Source organism: Drosophila teissieri, chromosome 2R (genome assembly GCF_016746235.2).
Source record: "Drosophila teissieri strain GT53w chromosome 2R, Prin_Dtei_1.1, whole genome shotgun sequence".
NCBI classification, from domain to species: Eukaryota; Metazoa; Arthropoda; class Insecta; order Diptera; family Drosophilidae; genus Drosophila; species Drosophila teissieri.
In genome coordinates, this window is record NC_053030.1 from 13,459,840 (window position 1) to 13,478,110 (window position 18,271).

The 18,271-nt window shown below is 42.3% G+C and overlaps 1 protein-coding gene across 1 annotated transcript; it reads right to left on the minus strand.

The window, feature by feature from the left end:
• Window positions 1–10,099: 10,099 nt before the first annotated feature.
• Window positions 10,100–11,720, minus strand: LOC122614778 (NADH dehydrogenase [ubiquinone] flavoprotein 1, mitochondrial). The gene has a single exon (XM_043789431.1). The coding sequence runs from the start codon at window positions 11,627–11,629 to the stop codon at window positions 10,184–10,186; it is 1,446 nt and encodes a 481-aa protein (XP_043645366.1). The 5' UTR covers window positions 11,630–11,720; the 3' UTR covers window positions 10,100–10,183.
• Window positions 11,721–18,271: the final 6,551 nt, after the last annotated feature.

The following is an 18,271-nucleotide window of genomic DNA, read 5'->3' on the forward strand; positions in this document are numbered from 1 at the left end:
TCAGTTGGCCAAGACCTGATTGGTGTCACTGGCACTCTCGTCCTGACTGAAATTTTAGTGCTTCATTTGATCGATTTTCTAAATAAATGATGGTCCAAATCAAATGCCATTTAATTAGCGAAATTGCCAGTGCAATCCATCGACCATCGAGTGTCTATTCTGTAAGCTCAATCTAGTAAGTGGATTTCCTGAAATACTTCTACGAGTAATATACTTAATTAATTACCTTTGACAGCTAAATGAAACGAAGCAGCTAATTAAAGCGCAGGACCTGGCTTATTTAAAATTCATTTTCTTAGTTTATGGGTTAGGTGCACATTAGTAGGCTATTAGGAATGCAACAAATAGGCTTATACATTTTCAAAACATAATCAACAACAGCAATTGTGGGCGAACGTACAACGTAAACGATTAAATGATATTGAAATTAAAGTGGAATGTAGATTGCTTACCCTGGGCACGGTTATATTTATCAGACCCCAACAGATTTTTTTCAGTCCCCATGGTATCTTTAAGGGTTTCGTATGGTTTGGTTTCAGTATTGTTTCGGTTTCAATTTGGTTTTGTGAGTGCACGTGGGTGTTGACATTTACATTTTACAATAGTCATGTTGTTTTAGCGTTTACATGTCACAAGCACATTGCAGATTTGTTTATTGTCGTCGTTTGAAGGTCGTTTAAGGTGGTAACCGTTGTTGTTTTCGATGATTCAATATTCGCATTTAAATTTTGTTTTTATTTGTGCAATTTCAACCACAATTTTGAACACGCACGCACACACACAGAGACACGAAATGGTGCATTGAATATTTCAACAACAATTCGTGGTTTTCGATTTATTCATTGTTGTATTTAAAATTGATTTGTTTTTTTTGTGTTTTGTTTTGGGTGTTGTTTCATGTGTGGTGTGGTGGGTGGGAGAATAGAGTGTGAAAACACAAAAAAAAGATTAATTAACAGATCGCAGCACAATAATTAAAATGTATAACAAGGATTGTTCATTGTGTCGCAGAACGAAATCAAATCCAAATCAAGGTGGGAAACACATTTGGAAAAGGGTCACGTTTTCGTTGGTGTTTTTGAGTTACGAAAAGATTGGCGTGTCAGTGTGTGGGGTTTGTGTTGTGCAAAGCAAAGTTGAAAGTAGAAGAAAAATATTATGTTTCAAAATTAGTTATGACTTAAACGAATCGCTCTTCTCCGTTGCAATGGGCATTTCATTTTCGTGGGGGGCACACTACGTTGACTCACTACCAGACCGCTTTGATTAAAACTATGCACTTAGTGTTAGAATTGCAATTTAGTGTTAATAACTAGCATATGTCTATATTAAGTATTAATGTGGAGGGTCACTCAGAACTACTCATCCTGAAAGTATGCACTCTACTGACTGACTGTAAGTAACTATTCAAAAGCACCTGACTATTCTTGCAGGCATTTAACATGTCAAAACCGCAGCTTAAGGTGAAACACAGACTCTGTCTGGGAACTTTGCCTACTGCTACGGCAAAAGTGCGGCAGTTGCAAGTGCTGGTTGCACTGAACAGGCAGTTGAAACACCAGCCACCATGAAATACACTCGCAAGTGGCAACTGCAGGCGGTGGCCACAGGTGGCACTATAAGCTCAGACACCCACACTCACCGCACTCGCTGCCACACGGAATTCATGATATTTGCCACAAAAACGAACTGGAGGAGCCCGGTCTAAGCCCCAAAATGGCCACAAAGCACGTTCGCATTTTCATCATAAACTTGTTGAATAGTTAATCACAAAAAATCAGTGCTAATGAATTAGTTTATGCATTTAATATTGGTCAGCACAGGAAAAGAGTGAAAATCGTCACGAGTCATAAATCGTGATTATACACTAATGAAAAGCAGGCCAATTAATTAAGAAACAAATTGCTGATTCATTTGAAAGAAATTGAGTAAAAAGATCATCAGGATATTTTATTGGTAATTAAAATTAAACTTCGATGGCAATCGAGCATTATTTATTCAAATAGTTGAGAAGTTGAATTATCCTCAGTAATAAATAGTTTAAAATGTGTGCTGCTGACTGCTGTTTGACACTTTGGCACAAACGGAATAAAAATGGAAGGGAAAACTTTAACAACTCATAACTACGAGTTCCCACGGATGCGTCCGAGCATTTTCTCTGGGCGAGAGGAAAACCAATTAAACTTTTAGCCCCAATAGAACCGAGGGACGTAAAGCCGCAAAAAGTGGGGCGAAGCATTAAGAATGTTATGCTTATCTACAGCCGAACGAAGCCTTTGGGCATAAAACGCATAACCATATAGTACATACATACATATAGTAGATATGTACATATATGTATGCTCGTATTTTATATGTGAATGAATGCATGTAGGAATCTCTTCGGGACCGTTCCATGCAGCGTCTATTAAAATAAAAGCTTTTCCTCCGGCGCAAGCGAAGAGCCACAAAACTTTTGTGTGGGCATAAAACACAGTTCGGTTGATGTGGAGCGAAATGTGGCATATTTCAAATTAATTAAACGGTCAGGGTGGAACAAAACGAGTGAGCCATGGATAATAGCCATGCACGACCGAAAGAATGGAATATAAAAAATAAATATCAATCCTGCAGCGGCAAGTTAATTAATTAACTTTTGTTTAACACTTCAGTGTGGTGCAGTAACGATTTTCTATAAGTGCGTGGGCGGAGGGGTATAGATTTTACCACCGTGGGTTAATGTGGTTCACTGGACGGAAATTGCTAAACTAATTTGCCAATATGCTGTTCGATATGCTCCCAGAGGAAATCGGAGAAACAATGCAGTTGTGCAGTTGTGGAACTCAAAAGCCTGAACATGCGGTTATCCAATTAAGTTCGCCATCCGGAATCGAGCATAAAAATTGATGCACTCGCAGTTAGGGGATTAAACCACAGCTCGATAATGTTCAGCCGCAGGATGCAATTTGCCGGGCCACCTGTCTTATCGAAACCGATAAAAGTTGTGCAACATAAACAGCACTTAATACCCACATCAAGCGCCGTCATCCCATCCGCTCGTGCATAATGCAAGCTGGCGAATAACAAAAAGGGGGGTAATGGGTGTTGGGTGGTGGATAGTGGGTAGTGGGTGGTAGTCCTTCAGTGTTTCACCTGCTCTTGACTTGCGGGTTTCCAAAGTGGAAAATTGATGGTGAAGCTGCCGCTGAGACTCCACGAGCTTATGCTTATGCTGATGCTGATGCTGCTGCTGGTGGCGCTGTTGCAGCGGCTGTTGCCATGGTTGATGAAGTGCCACATTCGTTCTCGACAAAAAGGGCCACAAGACGTCGCCGTGGTGATGGAGCCAAGGAGCGAAGTGAAGGAAGGAAGGAGTGCCATTGGGGGCATTCAGCGAATTTGCCAAGGTCCGCTTTTGCATGGCTGGGTCTCAAAAGAAGTGCGAAATTGACTTTTTTGGATTTCCACTCAAAAGTTTGCGCACTGGCTCAGCACCAGATATGCCCACCATCCATTCAAGGGTTCAAAAATTAAGCAAGCTACCATTTGTTGCTTATATATTAAATAATTGCTAGTGCCCCGACATGAATACGCTTTTAGTTCTGACATTGTGTGTTTTTTGTCCGCACAAAACCATTGTGGATTATTGTTGCCACTGTATTGTGCAGCATTTGTGTGTGGCATAAAAAAGTGCGAAAGGAGTGACAATGCTGCGATGAATATAACTTAATAAATACCCTGCTAGCCAAATGTGCGCTATCAGAACAACGCATTTTATGTTTTTTTGTTTCGATTGAATACACATACACTCGTAGTAATAACGATTACTCGCATTTTTTCCAGCCAAAGACAGCGCTATATTGTCATCACTGAAACGAGTGTATTCCGATTGAGAACTCGCTCTCCGCTTGACAGTCAACAGCCAACAGCTGCTGATTAACACAAAACGACAACAAAACGGCGGAGACATCACAACAGCAACAGAAACAGCAAACACACAGATATGTCAATCGAATCACCAGACCGGTTAGACCCCAAAAACCCAACAAAATGCAGCTCTCCGCCGCACCAAAGGCAATTAACTACAATTACCCATGGAGGGCTGGTGTACTCACAAACATCCATTTGGTCAGGAAGTACATGGTCAGCTCCAGATGCACTTGCTCTGCAGTTCGGGGGGTATCCACATGCCCCGAAACTTACTCACGCGACTATCTAATCTCTCGGCGAACTACGCTTAGTGTGCGTACACGGTGCGAAAAGTTTTCAAATCGGTAGTTTAGCACTCAAAAATTCTGTTAAGCACACTTACAGAATTTATTTTAAAAGCTGAACTTGAATATATTTACGAATTTAGAATTAAATTACAGTCTTATTTCCCAACTCTACGCTGTATTTCATGCCAAAGAATTAAAACAAATAAAATATGAAATAAATAAATAAATTTCAAATATATAATCAGTAAATATATCAAATTCAGCTTTTTAAAACTCAATATATAGCTTTTGAAACATTTCAAGACGAACTTTTGTGTAATGCTTGTTCAAAACATACGCTGGATAAGATCAACAGTTCTTTGCGAGTTTGTACGCGCGCTTTTCTCGCGGTGTAGGCGATTTTGGAGCGAGCGATTCCCGCTTGGCTCGCCTGGAGCTGCGTCGAGCACTGAGCCATCGCCGCGGAGAGCTCCGCCACTCGGCCAAGGCGAGTGGTGTCAATTAGCGGCGCAAATATAGCGGCAATATTATCGACAATAGCAGAACGGAATCGAGAGCGATAAGCCCCGGTGGAGAGCAACGCGTCGAATTCTCAGCGATCTCGGTGGCGGTTTGAGTTGCAGTATATAGAAACACCGGGAAACTTTATGGAAAACTTTTGCAGTTAAAAACGGGAAAAAGCGCAAGTCATAATTATGTTGATTCTCCAAGTTTTTTTTTCGCTTTTTTTCTCATTGGAGTGACTGCCACAAGTTAAACAATTAAAGTTTCGCCCGCGAGTAAGTCAAACAGCTGGCCCCCAACTGCGGCCCCACCGATAAGCAGCTGTCAGTCAAGTGGTAGTTAGTTGATAACAAGCCCATGAATCCACGAGAACAGAAGCTCAAACAGATACTCCCTGAAACTAGAGTCAGTCATCCAAAGTTGTTGCATACTTTCAGGCGGTCACTGGTTACCGGTTTTCTACACTTATCAGGCCTGTTCTGATCTTCACTTTAGGCTTTCCAATTAGTATCATGTTATTTCTCTAGAGTTTTCCATAATTACCACCAAAACTTCGTATACCATTAATTGAGAAACGTAACAAGTAAAAGATTATAAACTAAAGCAATACACAGTTAAAGGTTATTTTGTATTGTAGCTTTCAAATATTGCCAAGCCAGCTAGGAACCTGTTAAATATTTTTAATTATTTGAAGAGTTTTAATAAATATACGCCTCACTTTGAATTAGGCAATTGTCTAAAACAAACTTAACACAAACAACTTATGGAGAACATAACTACGTAAAAACTAAAGCTATACTTGAAATACGTACTTTACTAGTTCACTACAAAATATTAAATAAAATGTACTTATAATCAGCATTCCGATAACTTTACTTATAGTTACTTAATAGCTGAAGACTATATTACCTCTAATAGACAATCGAAAGCAATGTAGTGAATCCTAATAGAGTTCACTTTTGCAAAATGTTGGCAAAAGTGAAAACAGGAACAGACCTAATTGAGTAAGCCAATGTCTAGGTGAAGAAGCAAGCTATTTAAAATACATTTCCAATAATGCTTAAAATGGCCAAAAAGTTGGGCCAACTAATGACTACAAAAAAGTTCAATAAGAAAACTACGAACAAGAACTCGAAATAGTTTGGCTACAAACTACGCTAGACAGTTTCCAACAAGGCCATTTGAAAGGGGGGAAAACTGAAGAGATAATTATATAGAGCGAGATAGTTCAGTTTTCCACAACAAAGCAGTTTGGCAGTCAGTCAAATAGCAATTTTAGAGCAAAGAGCAGAGGAACGTATCGGAACGTATTGGATGGGTGAAATATCAAATATATATAGATCAAATTAAAAGCACCTGAAGAGATAGGCGTTTAGGAGGGGAGAAGATATATATTCTCGATCTGGGCCAGTTCGACGATTTTGCTTACCGGTTTCGCTTTGGGTTTCTGCTTCGCCAAACGCTTCTGTTTCAACATCGTCCACAGTGGACGCACGCACACGCACACATAAACAACTGAAAACGGGTGTGGGAAAAGTGGGTGGTGGACTATGGACGACGGTGGGTGGTGGGTGTTGGGTGGTTGACGGTGGACGGCGGACGGCGGACTATGGACGACGGTGGGTGTTGGTATCCGCTTCAATTGATTTCCGCCTGCGAGTGAGGCTTCTTGGCCTGCAGGGTTAAGAAAAACAATTATGAAATATCAATTATTTATGGTTTCGCTAGTCTCGCTTTGTCTTTGGCGTGCAGGCATGCAGTAGGATATTTGTGCTGTGCGTCGGTTCTACGGGGGATTTGTCACGTGTCATGCTGAATGTATCCAGTATCCGGTGTGTGAAGCACCCACCAGCACTCGAGAAAAAATTGCAATCAAAATAAGCCCGCTTTTGTGCGCCGGCAGTGGGTAAACAGAAACGGCACAAACAAATGAAAAACGAAAGCCAGGACATACAGGACATACAAAATTCAAAAACAAAATAAATACAACGGAATTTTCCCCATTCACCTTGCACCCAATTATGAATCTCTTGAAGGAATGCCAATGAAAGGGTTTTCTGTTAATGCATGCTAATTGTGTTTGCTTAAGGAAACAGGACGAGCAAACGAAAACAAACGAAGATCCGAGTTCTGAGTTCTGAGTTCTCAGTTCTCAGTTCTGAGTACCGAGTTCCTCGGGTAGTTTCACTCACCTTGACGGGCTTCTTTACGGGCACAGGTCGCGAGTACTGGTGGTAGACCTGGACATGGTTCGATGTGAATTTACCCAACATGTGTGGCTCGAGGTGACGAAGCGGGGCGGAATAGTTGATGTCGGTCTGCAAAGAGTTGAATTCATTATTACTAAATCAAGTTTCAAGTCCATATGCAATGCTTAAAAGGATAGAGCTTTTCTGCTACGCACGTAAAGTGTTGGCAACTTTTAATTGTAAGTGGTGCTTTTTTAATTACACCTTGAACATGTAATTACTCTACCACACAGTGGTTATAATACTCAGAAGCCAAAAGTGTTACTTTCGTGAATCATACAACAAAAGTCTATGCCAGCCAGGCAAATATGAATCGGAATAGAAAATGGGGCATTTTTAGGATAACTTGGCACAGTATTTGTTGTCCTTTCAGCTGGAAGGGTTTCCTTTTTTATTTGAATGAGAAAATCCCCCATGACCTTTCCGTGCGTGGGTGGCGACACATGGCTCACCAGACTCCGACTGCGAATCCGTCTGCGTATCCGTATTCCTTATTCCGTCTCCAGTGACAGGACGTCGAGCTTTGAGCCCTGCTTCATTACAGTAATGCGATCTGGCCAGAACGCCAAAGCAGCCAAAGTTCTGGACAGGACGTGAGTGGGCCGGCCAGAAAGTGAAATAAAATAAGCGCTGGAAACAGCAAAAGTTATGCCAAGTATTCCCGGCTAAGCATGAATCAAGTGCCATAACACGAGCACCCCGGCAGACCGAGAAAAGCGGGAAAAGCGAGAAAAGCGAGAAAGGCGGCGAAAGCCGAGGCTAAAGTAAAGCCCAAGAAAAAGTCCTAGGCCGCGTGCTCTTAATTTGCGGAATTCAAGACATTCGCTTTCATTCGAGATTATGCCGGAGCATTATAATCCGCTCCAGCGTCGGATGGGCGGAATTCAGAGCCTCGTATGCGGTGAGCACTTCACGGGGGAAAAAAAATAAGCTAGTAGACGACAAAATCAATATCTAAATACGATTTCCACCCACATGTGATTAACTTCTGTGCAGTCAGTTAGGCACACAGTTGAGATAACGCGCCATTAAATTTATGCACGAACAAAAGACATTTTAGCCAAGTACCAAGGACACGTCGCTCCTGCAGTCATTCCCCCAAATGATTGCTCAAACTTATAATTGGACTTTAATAAGCAATTGCCTGGCAGGCAATGTGTGCGTGTTTGCTGCGAATTATTCGGGATGCTTTAACTTGTTGTTCGCTGAAAGGCAGCAAACTCTATGGCAATGTGATTAACCGGCAGGACTTGAGTCCATATCAATCGCGTACTAAGAACCGCAACTACTTGCAACCAACTTGAGCGAACTGGCAAGTTTCCAGCGGTTTTCATTCGTAATGTGGTGTGATGGGGCTCACCACTTGAGGACTCTACTTGAGTGCCACAATCAGTCTGCCAAGTCCGACGAGTGGGTGCTGGGTGTGAAATTTATACGCCAGCCCGCATTTGCGTCACTGTTTAAAGATTTTCCCCCACTGACGCGCAAATGATTGCGACGGCAAGGAGACAAGGATGAAAAGACCTGCCTCCGGGTGAACCAGAACCAGAACAGGAACCGGAGCCATGTGCCAAGCCATGTGCCTCGCCATGTGCACAGTGCCCCCATCCCTGAGCTGATGTGATGTGGAACAGTCTGTTGTTCTCGTCGGTTGTTTTATAATCTGAGCCTCTTAACTTGCTTTCCCATTTTTTTTTTTTTGAAAAGAAAACACATATGGATTTCCGCCAAAATGACTTTTAGGCGAGCCAAATGAAAGGCAGTGTAATTAAAAAGGTTTTTTATCTGGAATCGCTTTTGATGCTACCTAGCCAAATTGATGGCTCTAATCCTATTAGGATTATTACGGTTTTTCATTCGTTGGTTATTTAAAAAAAACTCTATTTAAACTCTTAATTACACTGACGTATACTAACAATATTACGAAAAAATTATTGGTTTGGTTTAGTTCGTTTTGGCATATGGTCGTAAAAGTGTAACCCTAAGCCGACCGTAAGTGTTAATTTTATGGCTATCAGTCATGGCCAACTGGGGTTTGGGCCACCTCTGCGGACACTGTCGACAAGTGGCAGGAGTGCCTGAATGAATGGCTCTCTAATTGAGATAAGAGTGACGCAGGCTGCTGCCTCCGGCGATGAGAAATGAACCCAGGATGTGCCAGCTCAAACAGAAAGAAATAACACTTTCGCTGCTCGCCAAGTATGGCACTTACTCGAGCGATGTCCGGTTCGAGCCAAACAAATTAGCGGGGCCAAGAGCAGCTAGCAGCTGGCCAGCAGTTTGAGTGTGAGTGTATATGGCGAGCCCTGATTATTGGAGAAAGGATAATGGCAAGGGTAAGCTGACCCACAAACACGATTAAGGAGACCAAGGACAGTGCACCGTGTTGGGTTAAATCTTTGTGTGTTTGCCTCTGTTGTCTCTGCAATCATTCAAGCGCAGACAAATGCCCTGGTGTTTGTTTATGTCAACATTGTGTCCTCTGCCACTTTGACCCACCACCACCAGCACACGCTCTCCTCTCACATGCCTTTTATGTTGCACGATTTTTCCCCATTTCCCAGGGATTTTCTTCTTTTTTTTCTCGTTGCCAGGACATCACCAACATAATGGATCTCATCAGCCGCAAACTAAAATCCAAGAGCAAACAGCTAACTAACGAGTAGTTCCGACTGCCACAACCCGGCGGATTGAATAGTCGTTTAAACTGTCATCATTCGCCGTGTGCCATCAATGATTTGTTGCGAGGACCCAGCCGAAACATATTCCAATTGCTGGCCATTGAAAATAGCCAGAGATTTATTTCTCTTTGACCACATTAGCCAGAGCTTCTTACGGCCCATTCATCTTAATTAAATCTCTATCTGCTGTTGGACGAAAGGACTTTGATGACTTTTGCATTCGCAACAGCTGTTTAAATGCTTATATTTAAACTAGTTTCCACAGCGAAAGCCAAAAATACACATAACGCTAAATCTCAATAAACCATTTATCATTTCAATTGTGCAACTGGCTAATGTATTTTATTGCGTAAAAATTAAATGGGAACACATTTTTTGGCTATTATGCTGTGGTTGCATATAATTATGTATAAATTAAGTGACACACTTTTTTATAAAGTTATTATAAAGCAGCAAGGACCATTTGTAGTCCGTATTATATAGCGATTGAAAGATATTAAGAATTTATTGTCATTATCCAAAAATTGACAAATAAATACAAATTTCCACTGCTTCAAGATCCCTTGGCATATTTTAATAGCCGCTCCTCGATCTGCCGACTAAACATTCGCACCAAACTCTCGGCCACGCTGACTTGGCTATAAGCCAGTGCGCAAATGGGCTTGCTGTTCCTCATCTTGTCGGCAATGACCAGCGTCCAGTCGATCTCGTGAGGATGTGTCTGACCCTTGACAAAGCGGGCGAACATCTCCGGCAGCCAAATGGCTCCATCCCGACAATAGGTGCACTGTTTGCAAGTGTGCTTCTCGAAGAACTGAATTGATCGCAGCATTACTGCCAGCGGATCACAGTCCTTGGTCATCACAATAACCGCTCCACAGCCGAAACCACTGCCTGCATCCTGCAAACTATCGAAATCCATGAGAACCTTTCCAGCTGTGGGTGGATCCAACAGTGGTGTGGACAAGCCACCTGGGAATACTGCCGCCAGGTTGTCCCAGCCACCTTTTACGCCACCCGCATGTCTTTCTATCAGATCCTTCAGGGGAATAGACATTTCATCCTCCACAGTGCAGGGGTTATTCACCTGACCGCTGAGGCAATAGAGTTTGGTTCCCGTGTTGTAGCTGCGACCTAATCCTGCCCACCACTGGGCACCCCTTCGCAGAATGGTGGGCACCACGGCAATGGACTCAGCATTGATCACCAAACACGGATGCTCGAAGTAGCCCTTTTCAGTAAGAAAAGGCGGACGCTTTCGTGGTCTTCCCAGTTTACCCATCAAGCAGTTGATCATGGCGGTCTCCTCGCCACATAGATACCGATCTCCGCGCTGCACCATCACATCGAACTTGATGCCCGTGCCACAGACACTGTCCCCCAACAAGCCATGATGATAGGCCTCCGCCAAGGCGAAGTGCAGGTTGCAGGCCTCGTTGTAGAAGCGATTCCTGATGTACACAATGGCTCTACCGCATCCCATGGCCACGCCCACCAGGAGTATGCCCTCAATCAGTTTGTGCGGCTCATGCCGTAGGATATCCCGGTCCTTGCAGGTGCCCGGCTCTCCTTCTGCACAGTTCACAATGACCATTTTGGGCACCTTCTCGGACTTGGTCTGGCGAAGGAACTCCCACTTCAGTCCGGCGTAGAAGCCGGCTCCTCCCCGTCCGCGCAGTCCACTCTTGCCTATCTGCTCCATGATCCATTCGGGACCCTGCTCCAGCAGATCTGCGGTGCGATGCCAATCGCCACGTTGACAGGCTCCCTGCAACCGCCAGTCGTGGCGTCCATACAGATTCTGGAACACGCGATCACAATCACTCAGTGGGCCAAATTTGGTCTTACAATTGGGCTCATATCCCTTGGGCGCAGCGGTAATGGGAGGCCTATCGGGACCCAGCTTTTTGCTACCACCCGCTTTCTCGGCAGTTTGGACCAGACGCACTTGCTGTTCCCAAACAGACGGCAAATAGTTTCTAAGCATCCGGCGCAACATCTTGGCTTCTTAAAAAATATACTTTCTGTGTATTACTGCTTTATGAAAACCACAATCTGGACTGGCAGTGTTGTCAAGGAATGTAAAATAGTTGAAGTTTTCAAATCTTTCAACTCCTTTATCTTAGATACCCAATCGATTTATTATCAATATGTCTTAGTCAGCTGTCAATTTTGCCAAATTTAAATATGTATGGGAGTCTATGTGAAAAATGTAGGCTGCGGGTGGTTTGAGCCATGTTCATTTTATTCAAATTTGGGCTCAAATTAGAAATTGAAGGCCAGATCTAAACAGCATTTGGGCCGAAATCCTTTTTAAACGAGTTTCCTGCCCCAAAAATCATAGGCAAAGACGGGCAGCAAAGTAAACATGTAGTAGTATGTATATCGGGCCAAAGTTGGCCGACGACAAATTGGAAGACTGAAAGTAGCGCAACAAATGCTGCCATAACGACAATGGGAGCACCAACAGCAGCAATAAATTTAGGAGTATACCGGCAGCACAAACCCACATCTATAGTCACATTCGCCTCCACGTCCACATCCACGCCCATACCCACACCCACACGCCAGATGTGAGGCAGTTTTTCCCAGGGCGAGGACATGTGCGAATGCGTATACGTAATTTTCTATGAATCGAGAAGCAGCAGCAGCAGCAACAGCAGCAGCAGAAGCTGTGGCGCAGACAGGTCCTTTCAATTTATGCAACCATCCGACAGCGATTCGCCTTTAATGACAGGCAACAAAAGGCATCCCGAAACCAGATGAACTGGAGATAAGATTCTGGTACCTGAGCACCCTGAGCACCCAGAGAGGGATTCAATTAGCGGGCTTTGTGTGCCGGAATGAAATGGTACTCGCACCCAAATGAGTTGCCTGCGACATTAGCGACAAAGTGGAGTTTGGCTGGCGGCGAACTCATTAGCATACACTAATCGGCGCCATGTGGCATCCTGTGGGGCATCCCAAGATGCAATCCAGCTGCATTAAGAGCTTTCGAGCACGGTGTACAACAATCCACAAATCACGCACTTAATTGGGGGACTGTTGACTCAGGACTGCGTAGGAATGCCAAACGGGTTGGCTGAGCCAAGAGACAAATTTGGTCAACAGTTTGTGTCTTATTCAGGGGACATTACACTTGCCAAAAATATATTTCGACTTCTAAGGAGATATAGTCGTTGTTTTTATTTGGTCTCCTTTTCAGTGGCAGTAAAGATTTTTGTAAGTGTTTGCCCTCTCGACACTGATGCCAAAAGGTAAACTGCAATCGCCCACGAATAGTCGAGTTGTCCCTTTCCTCGTGGGAGATGTTTGTGTTTGTTTTATGAGCAGCGTTTGCTCAGCTCTGGTTGATTTCGTTATTATTATAGCTTGGTAATGTTTTATGGCCATTTCGTGGCTGTTTTCACACCAGTCAGCCAAACACCACAAAGCCACCGACCAAAAACAATCAGGACAGCCGTCGTTCAGCACTTCTCTGCGCCACGAAAAGTAAACATGCGGCGTACACCGGAGATTAGCTCTAATGGAGTAGCCATTCCAGTTTTAGTTTCATGCCACAAATAACTGAACAGATCCTATCGCGGAATTCACTCCCTTGTTTGCATTAACAAATGCATTGTGTACACCATTTGGGGACTTTTGTATAACGCGTTGAACACATTAATGATACGATATTTCATAAATGCGTAAGTAAACTTAATAGTTCTCTCAGTAGTCTAGTTTTTCATACATTTCTTTAAATTTATACAGCAACTAAATAGGCCTTTAATAAACTTCACAAACCAGTCCATTTTAATGGTCGTTATTCAGACCTTGAACTATTCCAGGTTCCACATAGAGTATTTAATGGTTGCAACAGACCACATTCCTTGCGAAAATTTATAGTCGCACATGACTCCGTGCTTTTTTGTCCTTGCCCATTATTCAACCATTTAACGACTTGTACAATGAACATGTACAAAACCTTGGACAATTAAATCGGAAATAATAAACCTATACAATATATCAAAGATCAAACTAATTGACTAATGGTGCTCCATTTTTTGTATACTAATTACCATTGGATGGAGATGCAGAATCTCCTCCTTTGATGGCACTAGCGAACTCCTAACTAAGTGAATTTAGCACATATTTGACACTCGCCACATGTGCCAACGAGTCGATATTGGCACACTAAACTAAACAGCAATCAATAGACGCCCCAAGGACACTGCCGCTGCCATCGACTTTAAATAAGCTAATTTACATGCACACATGGAGCTCCTGGTGGCAATTTGTAAGCGTCGTCGACAATGCCAGCAAATTTACAGCCCACGGTGGCAGTTGCAAGTGGCGCAGCTGCACATTAATGTCCTGGTTGCCCCTCCCCCCGAGTTGCAGACCCACAGGATCCCTTCGTCCTCAGACAATTGTGGTTTGTCTTCAGCCAGCTTTTCAGATGCCTGCTCCTCTGCGGCTGCTTGTTTTTGCTATCAAACGTCAACTCATTATCGAGGACGAGATTGCGTAGTTCATCCAACTGTTGAATTGGTATTTGCTATTTCGGTTTAAGATAGATTGATGAATTAATTATATGAGATTCGAACTGGGACTCAGATTTTGGGGCTTCAGGATACGAAATTTGCAATTCAAATATGTATACTATGAATGTTATTCCAGCTTAAATGAGGAGTGTTTCTTACGATAATCAAGAGTTCGAATTACATAAACACATTAAAATATATAGCTATCAATAAATCGCTCTTCTAACATTTAGCTTGAAAACTTGAGTGTGTTTAATTTCGAAGAATTTCATGTTCTAAAATTAAACAAACAATTTGTTAAACAAGGCCCACAAAAGTTAAATTCAAACTTTTCCACTCGCTTCACAATTTGTTAAAGGCGTTGCACATTTTTTGTAGCATACTTTTTTGAGCTGCACGCTGAACTTTAGGAGGCAGAATGTGGAAGCAATCTCAGTTATGGGCAACAACAGGTACCTGGTAGCCAAGTGAAAAGAAGCAGGTGAAAGCCGTAAAATTCACATTTAAAGGCTCACACACACACATTGGGTAAAGGGGGGTCGAAATGTCCAGGAGCCGGAACACCATAAACAAAACTGAAAGTATTTATAACATGCAAACACGCGGTGGACCATGGTCATTTGCATGCTGACCCCACACAAACATTTATGTATGTATGGCGTAGAGCGAAATAAGGGGTGAAGGGTCAGCGCCTGCAAGTTAATCACGTGCCATGAAAAGTCACGCATACGGCGCAACTGGCGACCCCAGCTGAAAGCTATGAACATGGGCAGACAATTTCAAAAGTCGTGGAATCAGGGCAACTGAAAACATGCAAGTAAATGTGTAATAATGCACAGAAAAACGCCAAAAAAAAAAAACAAAAACGGGGAATTGAGGTTGCACAACTTTTCGAGGTCAGGAAACAAAACTTCAAGAACAACAAAAGGCAAAAACCAACCAACTTTGAAAATGCAATCCGAAAAAGAAACACAAAGAGTATGTCCTGTTTTGGGCTTATCGCGAATTTAAAGCCGTTAGCTGGCAAATTCTAGAAGTCAGTCATGGGGTTCCAGAGCGCTCCACCAGTTCATTTCATTCCACCAAGTTATTGCTATAGCCTCGGCTATAAAAATGTCCAATTCCGACAATGCGTGTCAACTTCCGAGTTCTACTTGCGACCAGTTTACGACCGGTTCCTTTGATGGCAAGACCATGAAGAAGAAAACTATGCACTACTTATAACACTCAATTACCGGCTGTGACTCCGAAAGTGGGCTTTAATAAGAGCTATTTGAATATTGAAGGTGAAGGAAAACAATTTGCAGAATAATAACTTTATTATTATGCACTAAAGGCAGTTCAATTGCAGTCATTTATTGCTGAAAATTAAAACTACCTGCAAGTTTGGTATTATGTATTGGACAAATAACGATCTTAGTATTGAAGGCAGTAGAAAAGAAAATAAACTTGCATTGTTATGCTAGTATTATTATGGCCAAATGAGATATTGATTGCTAGCCATTTTTTGCAACTCTACTTGAAAGTCCTCTTAAGCTACTTGCAAGTATGCTATTATGCACTAGACAAACTCAATGCAAATGTAGAATGTCCATTTTTTTCCAGTTTTCCGAAGGTCAGACCGGTTTGCTTGCCATTATGTTTTAGCTTTGTTTGAGTATCGCCAGTCAGTTTTCGAATCGTCCTTTTCACTGGGTCACGTGCATAAATAAATTTAAAAAGCTGTCCCATTCGTTGCAATGGAACGTCAACACTTTTCGCCGTCCAGCCCAGAGACGTGTGGTGGAAATAAGTTTTCCACTTTCTTATGCACGTAACTCTGGGCGAAAGTTTTGGGTTTCCAATGCATGCCATCCGTGTGACATGACCAGTGTCTAATGGGTAAGCACTCCTCCTTTGGATAACTTTGAACTCGTGGCCAAAGATGGTTAGCCATGCTCCGGATTTCAGCCCATTAAGATGGCTTATGTCCGCATCGAAGAAGGTGTGTTTGTCGACTTAATTCGAAAAGCATGTTCCAGCTTTAAACCGATTTTCATATTTGCAGAGTCGGCCAAACGGAACCGGAACAATGGCACCCCAAGCGACCAACTGATCCCAAAACCCAAATCGCCAATATGCCGCCAGTGAATTTGAATGTGTATGTGAATAAACGGTGGGTGGTGGGTGGCCTATGGCTGGGCAGCAATTCACGGGATTTGCATTTAACAGGGTCCACAAATGCCGACTGCCAGGAGGAGCCCCATGTTTGCTAATACATATTCGCTGCCCGCCCCGGCACTCAAAACGCTTTCTGAACACAATGAATTGTGAATGGTGTGCGGGCGAATGGAGACGAAGGTGCAGGAAACAGTAAAGGGAGCGGAATATAAAACCTATTACAAAATATGTTTGTGTTTCATTAAAAATTTAAGACCATCCGCAAACGAAAAAGGAATAAAGCAAGAAAATCGCCCTGTTTATGACATGCGACAAATTCATTTCGCCCTTAGCATTTGTATTAAAAATTCTTCACCGATAAAGTTATAAAAGCGAACATGTTATGCCGCCTTGTGACAAAGTGCGATAAAGCGACTATTTTAAATTATGCAGCAGCATTAAAAATAATATCAAAAAATCTGTCTGATCCAAAATCAATATATAATACATGCATCGCGCTAATCGTGTTGTTAGCTTTATACGAACACGCATCTTAAATTGATAAAGAGTGCAGAGTCCTTAGGCGAAAATCGTGTTCTTGATTTATGCTTCTGATTTTCCATATGCCAAGCCTGGGGCAGAATAAATATAAAGATATGCACACATTTTTGGCAATATTTTGGCGAATTTTGAAAACTTGGTTAACCAATAAATGACACATATGACATGGCAAATACATGACGATTGTGATGACTATCTGCGCAGCAGTACATGCAAATAATTCTGGTTATTCTAACCGATGGGGCCACCAAATTTATTAATCTTCAGAATGACAGACCGTGCGATGTTGACCGTGCGTCATTAACATTAGATTCATTCGATTGGTCATCAATATTTGGATTAGGCTTGCATATTTCACGATTTTGGTTGTTTGGCAAAAAGCAATCTATATTCTATGTTCGAATGGTCAGCTGTGGCTCCAACTTATTTGATAGCCCACAAACACGCCCCATCTGTTGAATATTTCAAGATACGAGAATTAAAGGCACGTGCGCGCAAGTGATATGCTTTATTTTATCATCCGCCATAAACTTTTACTATTGCATAATACTTTCAGCATTACTCTCTGCAATGGAGTGCATTTTGTTTGGCCATTCTGGCGAAAATATTGTTGTTTTGCTTTTCCAGATCGTATATCAGTCTGGACATTTTTATACGATTCTCTTGGTGGGCGAAGAAAACTTTCGCTCCTGATTTTATTGCTCAATTGAATTAAGCAAACTGATAAACAGATTATTCGGTTTTTTATCGCTTACGTGAAGTGTTATCTACGGTGGTGACGGCCTCAGATTACGAATAATATTAAAATACATTTTAATTGCCAACGCGAGTCAAAAACCTTTTGTATAAAAACCGTTTAAAGTGGCTGCAGCCCGCTGTCAATACAGCAGATTAATTGCAAATAAACTGATTTACTCTTAAGCCATAATAAATTAAGTGTTTCAATTAAAGCTTCTTGTATGGAGAACTTTTTATTTTATTAAGCGAATTTATTGGTAAACAGCGAGAGGCTTATTTGTGTACTCTTAGCGTATTATATTATTTTTATTCACCTGCCTGTGCCATAAATCATTTAAGAGCGGTAGTTAAATAAGAGAAGATCCTCCCGCTCTATGACGCAATTCACTTAAAGAGAAGTGTGTGCGCTCAGTTTTCAGTGTATTTATCTTAATCAGAAAACTCATCTGTGGAACCTTGAATTTTCTGTTTGCCCTGTCGCTCCAGACGTCCCATCTAAGTCTATGTCTATGTACATCTGCACAAACGTGTGGAAACGTATCTTGTATCTGTAGCTTTGTATCTTTGTATGCCTCGCCTTCTGTGTCTGGCTATGAGTTTTGTTTGCTTGTCTTTTATTGCGACTTGTTGACGTTCTTATTGCCGCTCTGGCCGTTGTTGTCGGATTCTCAAGTTTA

Bases quoted from the DNA above. Each gene is read 5' to 3' on its own strand.
- LOC122614778 (XM_043789431.1), bottom strand. From the start codon at position 11,629: ATGTTGCGCCGGATGCTTAGAAACTATTTGCCGTCTGTTTGGGAACAG.